The sequence below is a fragment of the Erithacus rubecula genome (genome assembly GCF_903797595.1).
Source record: "Erithacus rubecula genome assembly, chromosome: 28".
NCBI classification, from domain to species: Eukaryota; Metazoa; Chordata; class Aves; order Passeriformes; family Muscicapidae; genus Erithacus; species Erithacus rubecula.
In genome coordinates this window covers 1,693,905-1,704,530 of record NC_136680.1, presented here as the reverse complement: position 1 = coordinate 1,704,530, position 10,626 = coordinate 1,693,905, and the positions used below count along the sequence as shown (strand labels likewise).

General features: G+C 48.2%; 1 protein-coding gene and 1 long non-coding RNA gene across 2 annotated transcripts in view; both read right to left on the bottom strand.

Moving 5' to 3' along the window:
- The window catches only part of ABHD8 (abhydrolase domain containing 8), a 17,576-nt gene extending 7,630 nt beyond the window's left edge, over positions 1 to 9,946 (bottom strand). Inside the window, exons 1-3 of the mRNA XM_079328493.1 lie at positions 9,590 to 9,946; positions 4,244 to 4,590; positions 298 to 641 (exon numbers count right to left, since the gene is read on the bottom strand). Coding sequence (XP_079184619.1) covers positions 298 to 641; positions 4,244 to 4,582 — 683 coding nt within the window. The 5' untranslated portion in view covers positions 4,583 to 4,590; positions 9,590 to 9,946. The remainder of the gene's footprint in view (positions 1 to 297; positions 642 to 4,243; positions 4,591 to 9,589) is intronic.
- LOC306813262 overlaps positions 1 to 10,626 on the bottom strand; it is a 96,658-nt gene that overhangs the window by 22,845 nt on the left and 63,187 nt on the right. The gene's annotated exons all lie outside the window — the stretch shown is intronic.

The following is a 10,626-nucleotide window of genomic DNA, read 5'->3' as shown; positions in this document are numbered from 1 at the left end:
ATAAAAATGGGATAAAAATGGGATAGAAATGGGATAAAATGGAATAAAAATGGGATAAAAATAAGGTAAAAATGGGATAAAAATAGGGTAAAAATGGGATAAAAACGGGATAAAAGTCCCGATTTTTGTGAGGCTCCCGTGCCCTCACCCGTAGGAGTGTCCCACCAGGATGTTCCTGCCCTTGGCGTATCTCTGGAACACGAGATAAATGGGGCAAAAATAGGGTAAAAAAATAGGGTAAAAATGGGGTAAAAACGGGATAAACTCCCGATTTTTGTGAGGCTCCCGTGCCCTCACCCGTAGGAGTGTCCCACCAGGATGTTCCTGCCCTTGGCGTATCTCTGGAACACGGCCCGCATGTCCTCGGCCAGCGCGTAGAAGGTGTAGGCGGCGGCCACGGGCGGCGCCGAGCTGCAGCCGTGCCCCGCCAGATCCGGCGCCACCACCTCGTAGCCCAGCCTGGAGAAGAATTCCAGCTGCTCCTTCCAGATGTCCAGGGAGCCTCCCACGCCGTGGATGAAGAAGAGGACCACGTCGCCGTGGGTGGCTTTGCAGCTGGTGATGTGTTTTTGGCAATCCACCGTCACCACTTTTTTGGGTTTGCGCTTGCGGCGCTTGGCGGCGTCCCTGGGTGGGATTCCCTGTGTGGGGTGGGGGGGGGAAATGAGGAATTGTTAGGAAAAGGTTTATAGGGGTGTGGGTGTGGCTGTTGTGGTTTGGAGGATGGGTGTTTGGCTAATGAAATCACAAAAATCTCTTGGAAATGCAGAGTGGAAACTCCTTCCCGTCAAATTGTTGGGATTTTGGATTTAAGAGGTTTTCAGGCAAAGATGTGGGAATAGGAATAATAGTTATTGATTAGGAGAGTGTAAAACTCCACCCGCCAAATTATTATAATTTTGGAATTAAGGGTTTTCAGGTAATTAGGAATAGCAGTTCTTGACTAGAAAATTAAAATAGAAATGCAGCATTGCAAAGAAGAGAGTGTAAACCCCCTCCCAACAAATTATTGTGATTTTGGATTTAAGAGGTTTTCAGGCAAAGATGTGGGAATAGGAATAACAGTTATTGACTAGGAAAATTAAAATAGAAATGCAGTATTGTAAAGAAGAGAGTGTAAACCTCCACCCGCCAAATTATTATAATTTTGGAATTAAGGGGTTTTCAGGTAATTAGGAATAGCAGTTCTTGACTAGAAAATTAAAATAGAAAATGCAGCATTGCAAAGAAGAGAGTGTAAACCCCCTCCCAACAAATTATTGTGATTTTGGATTTAAGAGGTTTTCAGGCAAAGATGTGGGAATAGGAATAACAGTTATTGACTAGGAAAATTAAAATAGAAATGCAGCATTGCAAAGAAGAGAGTGTAAACCTCCACCCGCCAAATTATTATAATTTTGGAATTAAGGGGGTTTTCAGGTAATTAAAAAAAACAGTTCTTGACTAGGAAAATTAAAATAGAAATGCAGCATCACAAAGAACAATCCCAAACCCTGCCAGAGTCAGAATCCAAGCTGACACCCTCAGTCAGTCAGGGTGGTGGCACAGTCCCATTCCATGGTGCTGCATCCTCCTGCAGGGGCAGATGTGGCTCAGCTGGAGCAGTGCTCCTGGAGAAGGTGCAGTTTCCTCTGAAGCTCCAGGGATGATGTGGAAGGGTCTGGCTTTCCTCTGGAATCCAGTGGAAAAATGGAAACTTGCTGTTCAAAATGTCAGTTTTTATCTGGGTAGGAAAGGCTTGGCTCCTGCCCTGGCTGGAGCATCTCCCAGTGGGATGATGGAATTTTATCAGCCATGCACTGGGACTCACTGGCCATGAACAGGAGATATCTGCTGGAGGGAGGATGGGCTGTGGGAAGATAAAGATGATTGCCCAGCTGGTTTAAAGATGGCCCATTAGCAGATAATGTGTGCCAGGAGATCAGGGACACTGCCACACCCAGTTTGAAACAATGGCCCATTAACAGGTGATATCTCCCACAGGGATCAGGGTCACTGCCACACCCAGTTTAAAACAATGGCCCATTAACAGGAGATATCCACAGAGAGCAGGATCACTGCTCACCTGGCTTCACACCTGGCCCATTAACAGGTGATATCTCCCAGAGTGTTAAGAATCTGCCACACCCAGTTTTTAACAATGGCCCATTAACAGGAGATATCTCCCACAGTGTTAAGAATCTGCCACACCCAGTTTTTAACAGTGGCCCATTAACAGGTGATATCTCCCACAGTGATAAGAATCTGCCACACCCAGTTTTTAACAATGGCCCATTAACAGGTGATACCTGCTGGATGAAGGGTGGGTCATGGGAAAGATAAAGATGATTGCCCAGCTGGTTTATAACATCTGACCCATTAACAGGAGATATCCCCACAGAGAGCAGGATCACTGCTCACCTGGTTTTACACCTGGCCCATGAACAGGAGATATCTCCTGGCAGGAGGATGGGCTGTGGGAAGATAAAGATGATTGCCCAAGTGATTTAAATATGGCCCATTAACAGAGAATATGTGCCAGGAGATAAAGATCACTGCCCCACCTTCAACAGCTGTGACAGAATCCACATTTCTGCCCCTGCAGGAGGATGCAGCACCATGGAATGGGACTGTGCCACCACCCTTATTTCTAATTGCCTGAAAACCCCTTAATTTCAAATTTATAATAATTTGGAGGGGGTTTACATTATCCATTTCTGACTTTATTAGCAGATACCTCTCCTTCAAACCAGGACAGACAGCAGAAAGATTTTCACAGACAAACAAAAATCCAAATGTTGCAAGTGGAGAAAAAAACCTCAGAATTTCCCGCTGCGAGAAAACTGAAAAACAACTTTTAGTTTAAAATGTAACACACTAACTTTTGGTGATTGGAAAATCCTAACGTGAATATGATAATGTGAATATTTTTTTGATGGGATAAAAGTGTTGATTGGTTGTCATATTTTAAGATGCTCTGTAATGAAAAGTATTTAATTAATTGCAACCAGAACTAAAATAAGTTTTTAGAGCGACCTAAAACTTCGGTCTGCGCTCTGTCAAATACGACCCGTGAATTTCTGCTTCTTTTGGATACCACAAACAACATTTTAAAGAGAAAAAACAACAATTTAAAGACAACAAACCACATTTTAAACAGAATAGAGAGCTTTTTACAGACAATAAAGAGCATTAATAAAGAGCATTTTAAAGACAATAGACACTATTTTAAAGACAATGGACACTAATTTAAAGACAATAAATAGGATTTTAAGCAGAATAAACAGGATTTTAAACGGAATAAATGGTATTTTAAACGGAATAAATAGCATTTTAAACGGAATAAATAGGATTTTAAATGGAATAAATAGCATTTTAAACGGAATAGATAGCATTTTAAAGCAGAATAAATAGGATTTTAAACGGAATAAATAGCATTTTAAAGGGAATAAATAGCATTTTAAAGCAGAATAAATAGCATTTTAAGCAGAATAATTAGCATTTTAAACGGATTAAATAGGATTTTAAAGCAGAATAAATAGGATTTTAAACGGAATAAATAGCATTTTAAACGGAATAAATAGCATTTTAAAGCAGAATAAATAGCAATTTAAACGGAATAAATAGCATTTTAAAGGGAATAAATAGCATTTTAAACGGAATAAATAGGATTTTAAAGCAGAATAAATAGCATTTTAAAGGGAATAAATGGCATTTTAAACGGAATAAATAGGATTTTAAAGCAGAATAAATAGTATTTTAAACGGAATAAATAGCATTTTAAAGGGAATAAATAGCATTTTAAACGGAATAAATAGCATTTTAAAGCAGAATAAATAGGATTTTAAACGGAATAAATGGCATTTTAAAGGGAATAAATAGCATTTTAAACGGAATAAATAGCATTTTAAACGGAATAAATAGGATTTTAAAGCAGAATAAATAGTATTTTAAACGTAATAAATAGCATTTTAAAGCAGAATAAATAGCATTTTAAGCAGAATAATTAGCATTTTTGAACGGATTAAATAGGATTTTAAAGCAGAATAAATAGGATTTTAAAGGGAATAAATGGTATTTTAAACGGAATAAATGGCATTTTAAAGGGAATAAATAGCATTTTAAACGGAATAAATAGCATTTTAAAGGGAATAAATGGTATTTTAAAGCGAATAAATAGGATTTTAAAGCAGAATAAATAGGATTTTAAGCAGAATAAATAGCATTTTAACGCAGCCCCCACCCCTCATTTCCAAACTCTTACAATTCCCGAGGGGATTCCGGGCGGATCCGGCATCTCCATCTCGGCGCCGGCTTCAGGCTCGGGGTTGTGCCCCTCGCCCAGGTTCTCGATCAGCAGCTGCCCGTTGCGGTACAGGCTGATGCGGCGGCGGCAGCGCACGGCACCGCGCCGGTTCCGCGCCGGTTCCGCCGGGGCTTCGGCGCGCTCCGGGGCGCTGTGGCGGATCCGCAGGACCCGGCCCGGTTTGACCTCCAGGAAGGTGAAGCCGTCGCGGGACTCGACGCTGTCCAGCGGCCCCACGGCGTTGGGGGTCTTGCCCAGCAGGCAGCAGAGGAAGCCGTCGGTGAGGGTGGTCAGCATGGTGGAGGCTGAGGGGAGAGGGGAAAATTGGGGGGGTTTGGGGGGAAATGGGAAAAGTGTGAGAAAATATTGGGGGGGAAATGGGAAAAGTGTGGGGGAATTTGGGGGGGAATGAGGGGAAAGTTGGGGGCGAAATGGGGGAAAAGTTGGGGGGAAAATGGGGGAAAAGTTGGGGGGAAAATGGGAAAAGTGTGGGGGAATTTGGGGGGGAAATGTGGGGAAATTTGGGGGAATTTGGGGGGGAAATGGGAAAAGTGTGGGGGAATTTGGGGGGGAAATGGGGGAAAAGTTGGGGGGGAAATGGGAAAAGTGTGGGGGAATTTGGGGGGGAATGTGGGGAAATTTGGGGGAGAAATGGGGGAAAATTTGGGGGGAAATGGGGGAAAAGTTGGGGGAAAATGGGAAAAGTGTGGGGAATTTGGGTGGGAATGGGGGAAAATTTGGGGGGGAATGGGAAAAGTGTGGGGGAATTTGGGGGGGAATAGGAGGAAATTTGGGGGGAAATGGGGGGAAAGTTGGGGGAGGAATGGGAAAAGTGTGGGGGAATTTGGGGGGGAAATGTGGGGAAATTTGGGGGAATTTGGGGGGAAATGGGAAAAGTGTGGGGGAATTTGGGGGGGAATAGGGGGAAATTTGGGGGGGAATAGGAGGAAATTCGGGGGGAAATGGGGGGAAAGTTGGGGGAGGAATGGGAAAAGTGTGGGGAAATTTGGGGGGAAATGGGGGAAATTTGGGGGGGGAAAATGGGAAAAGTGTGGGGGAATTTGGGGGGGAAATGGGGGGAAAGTTGGGGGGGAAATGGGAAAAGTGTGGGGGAATTTGGGGGGAAAATGGGGGAAAAGTTGGGAGAAAGAATTGGAAAAGTGTGGGGAAATTTGAGGGGGGAATGGGAAAATTTGGGGGAAATGGGGGAAAGTTGGAGGGGGAGAAATGGAAAAGTGTGAGAAAATTTGGGGGAAAAATAGAAAAAAAGTGGGAAAATTCCAGATTCTTGAATTCCCAGATTCTCAGATTCGTGAACTCCCGGATTACCAGATTCCAGGATTCCAGATTTTTTGGATTCCTGGTTTCCTGGATTTCCAGTTTCCCACATTCCCTCATTCCCCATTCCCACATTCCCAAATTCCCCATTCCCCTATTCCCAAATTCCACATTCCCACATTCCCCATTCCCACATTCCCAAATTCCCCATTCCCACATTCCCACATTCCCAAATTCCCCATTCCCAAATTCCCCATTCCCCCATTCCCGCATTCCCCTATTCCCAAATTCCCCATTCCCCATTCCCAAATTCCACATTCCCACATTCCCACATTCCCCATTCCCACATTCCCAAATTCCACATTCCCACATTCCCCATTCCCACATTCCCCATTCCCACATTCCCACATTCCCACATTCCCCATTCCCACATTCCCCTATTCCCAAATTCCCACATTCCCCATTCCCAAATTCCCCATTCCCCATTCCCACATTCCCCATTCCCCTATTCCCAAATTCCACATTCCCAAATTCCCCATTCCCACATTCCCCACATTCCCCATTCCCAATTCCCAAATTCCCCATTCCCCATTCCCACATTCCCCTATTCCCAAATTCCCCATTCCCACATTCCCACATTCCCCATTCCCACATTCCCACATTCCCCATTCCCACATTCCCCATTCCCACATTCCCCTATTCCCAAATTCCCCATTCCCACATTCCCACATTCCCCATTCCCACATTCCCACATTCCCAATTCCCACATTCCCACATTCCCCATTCCCAAATTCCCCATTCCCAAATTCCACATTCCCACATTCCCCATTCCCACATTCCCACATTCCCCATTCCCCATTCCCACATTCCCCATTCCCAATTCCCACATTCCCAAATTCCCAAATTCCCCATTCCCAAATTCCCACATTCCCGTCTCCCACCTCCCCCACATTCCGTGACCCCGTGAGCAGCCGGAACCTCCAGGGAGGGAAAAGCTGGAAAAGGATCCAGACGGATGCAGGAAAGTGGGAATGGTGCTGGTTGCCATGGAAATGGGATTATCCCCACCCCCCCCCCCCCCTTCCCAGCCTGATCCCAGATCTTTCCCTTCCTGGGATTTTAAGGATTCCCATCCCAAGAGTTTGGGGATTCCCATTTTGGAACTTTTGTAGATTTCCATCCTGGGAATTTGGAGATTTCCATCCCGGGATTTCAGGGATTCCCATCCCAGGATTTCAGGGATTCACATCCTGGGATTTTGGGAATTTCCATTCTGGAATTTTTGGGAATTTCCATCCTGGAATTTCAGGAATTCCCATCCCGGGATTTCAGGAATTCCCATTCTGGGATTTTTGGGATTCCCATCCCGGGATTTCAGGAATTCCCATCCTGAGATTTTGGGGATTCCCATCCTGGGATTTGGGGGATTCAACACCTGTTAGGAAAGGCTGGGAATGGTGGGATCTGCCAGAGGAATCTGCTCGAGGGATCTAATTTTGGGATCCAGCCAAGGGATCCAGCTGAGAGATGGAATCTTGGGATCCAGCCAAGGAATCTGATCTTGGGGTCCTGCCAGGGGGATCTTGGAGCCAAAGGGATCCAGCCAAAGGATCTCTCAGAAGGATCTGACTGAGAGATCCAACCCCAGTATTCAGTGCAGTGATCCCAGAGCCAAAGGGATCTGGCTGAGAGATCCAGTGGAGGGATCCAGCTGAAGGATCTGGCTGAAGGATCTTGTCAGAGGGATCTGACCTTGGGGTCCTGCCAGGGGGATCCAGCCAAGGGATCCTGGAGCCAAAGGGATCTGTCAGAGGGACCTGGCTAAGGATTCTGGCCAAGGGATCCCAAAACCAAAGGGATCTGGCTGAGGGACCTCAGAGCCAAAGGGATCCAACCAGGAGATCCAAACTCAGGATCCTGTCAGAGGGATCCAGTTGAGAGATCCACCCAAGGGATCCTGGAGCCAAAAGGATCCAGCCAGGAGATCCAAACTTGGGATCCTGCCAGAGGGATCTGGCTGAGCAACCCAGCCTTGGGATCTGCCTGATGGATCTGGCTGAAGGACCCAGAGCCAAAGGAATCTGGCTGAAGGATCTTGTCAGAGGGATCTGGCTGAGGAATCTTGGGGCCAGAGGGATCTGGTTGAGGATTCCAGCCAAGGGATTCTGAAGCCAAAGGGATTCAGTTGAGGGATCCACCTGAGGGGTCCAATCTTGGGATCCACCAGAATGATCCAGACAAGGGATCCTAGAGTGAAAGGGATCTGGCTGAGGGGACAGAAATCGGGATCCTGCCAGAGAGATCCAGCTGAGAGATCCACCCAAGGGATCCTGGAGACAGAGGAATCCAGCCCAGGGATTCTGCCTTGGGATCCTGCCAAAGGGATCCTGCCAAAGGGATCGTGTCATTGGGATCCTTCCCTCAGGATCCTGACGTTGAGGGTGGCACAGGGAAAGGGAACAGAAAAGGAAACAGGGAAAGGGGAAAGGGAACAGGGAATGGGAACAGGAAAAAGGGAAAAGGGAACAGGGAATGGGAACAGGGAAAATGAAAGTGAACAGGAAAAGGGAAAAGGGAAAATGGAACATTCCAAAGGATCAGAGCAGGAAAAGGGAACAGGAAAAGAGAACATCCCTAAGGCAAAGAGGGGAAAGGGGATCAGGAAAAGGGGATGATCCTTAAGGATCAGAACAGGGAAAGGAAACAGGAAAGGGAACAGGAACAGGGAATAGGAAAAGGGAATAGGAAAAGGGATCAGGGAAAGGGAACAGAGAAAGGGAAGAGGAAAAGAGAAAAGGAACAGAAAAAGGGAAAAGGGAAGAGGGAAAGGGAAAAGGAACAGGAAACGGGAGCATCCCCAAGGCTGCCTCTCACCCTTTCTGCCCCTTTGGGAAGCACAAAAACCTCGAGACACAAAAGAGTCTTTGGGATCAGGGTTTGGGATCAAGATCTGGGATCAGAGTTTGGGAATTGGTTTAGGATCTGGGTCTGGAATCTGTGTCTGAGATTAGGGTTTGGGATCTGGGTTTGGATCAGGAGCCTCTGGAATCAGGCACTGGAATCTGGGTTGGGAATCAGGATCCGGGATCAGAGTTTGGGAGTTGGGTTTGGGATCAGGATCTGGGATCAGAGTTTGGGAGTTGGGTTTGGGATCTGGATCCGGGATCAGAGTTTGGGAGTTGGGTTTGGGATCTGGATCTGGGATCAGAGTTTGGGAGTTGGGTTTGGGATCAGGATCTGGGATCAGAGTTTGGGAGTTGGGTTTGGGATCTGGATCTGGGATCAGAGTTTGGGAGTTGGGTTTGGGATCAGGATCTGGGATCAGGATCCGGGATCAGAGTTTGGGAGTTGGGTTTGGGATATGGGCTTGGAATCGGTTTGGAATCTGGGTTGGGAATCTGTATCTGAGATCAGGGTTTGGGATCTGAATTTGGAATCAGGCACTAGAATCTGGGTTTGGGATCAGTAGCCTTTGGGATCAAGATTTGGAATCAGGATTTGGAATCGTGGTTTAGAATTGGGTTTTGCAATCTGGGTCTGGAGCCATGTCTGGAATCCGGGTCTGGCATCAGGAGCCTTTGGGAATCAGGGTTTGGAATCGGGCTCTGGAATCTGGAATCAGCTCCCCCCACCACCAGCAGCTTATCCCGAAATTCCAGCCGCAATTCCAGCGGGATTCGGGACCCTCCCGCAGCAATCCCTCCCCGCCGTTGCATCACGAGCGAAGCTTTTCCTTAACTTGCATTTCCAGGATAAATCCCCCCCATCCCCCTCGTCCTTCCCCTCCTCCCTCCCTCGGCGCACCTGGAGAAATCCAGGTTATTTCAATCTCTGCTCTTACAACATCCAAACCCAACTCGAATCCCAATTTTTTTTTTCCCCGATGGGAAAAATTCCCGCATTTTTTGGGGGGGTTATTTCCCCGCTTTTCCCCATCCCCCCCTCTCAGCACCTTTGGCGTCAGGACATTCCCGCAGCACCGCAGAGAGGGGGGGGGAAAAATTTAAATAAATAAAAAAAGCTCACCTCATTTATTGCCGATGGTTGTCGGGGTTTGAGGATGGCGCAAAAAATCCTGGAATTCGCAGAATTCCCGGTGGAAAAGCAGAGCAGGCGATGCCCGAGGCGGTGGGAGCGGGGTGGTTAAAATCCCGATTTTTTCCAGGTTTTTTGGAGGGGCGAGAGGGGGGAAATTTCTTCAGTTGAGCTCAGCGCCCCCCAAAAAATCCCCCAAATTTCCCCAATTTTCCCAGGTCCCCCCCGCGGCGCTTGTCCCCCGCTCCATGGGGACTCGGGGGGGTTTGTCCTTGGAGCTGTCGCCATGGAAAGCCCCAAATCCCTCCTAAGGAGGCGGGACCGGGAGGTGATGGACACACGGAAGGACCAATGGGGAGGCGGGAGGGACACGGGGACAGGGACAGGGACACGGGGATGGGGACACGGGGACGGGGACAGGGACACGGGGATGGGGACACGGGGACGGGGACACGGGGATGGGGATGGGGACATGGGTATGGGGATGGGGACAGGGACACGGGGATGGGGATGGGAACAGGGACACGGGGATGGGGACAGGGACAGGGACACGGGGATGGGGATGGGGACACGGGGATGGGGATGGGGACAGGGACACGGGGATGGGGATGGGAACAGGGACACGGGGACAGGGACACGGGGATGGGGACACGGGGATGGGGATGGGGACACGGGTATGGGGACACGGGGATGGGGATGGGGACAGGGACACGGGTATGGGGACACGGGGATGGGGATGGGGACAGGGACACGGGGATGGGGACAGGGACACGGGGATGGGGACACGGGTATGGGGATGGGGACACGGGGATGGGGACACGGGTATGGGGATGGGGACACGGGGATGGGGACAGGGACAGGGACAGGGACAAGGACAAGGAGGGGGACAGGAATGGGGACAGGGGGGGACAGGGACAGGGACAGGGATGGGGACAGCGCCGGGAAGGACACGGGGATGGGGACAGGGATGGAACAGGGACAGAGGGACAGAGACAGGGACAGTACCAGATCCAGGAGGGACACGGGGA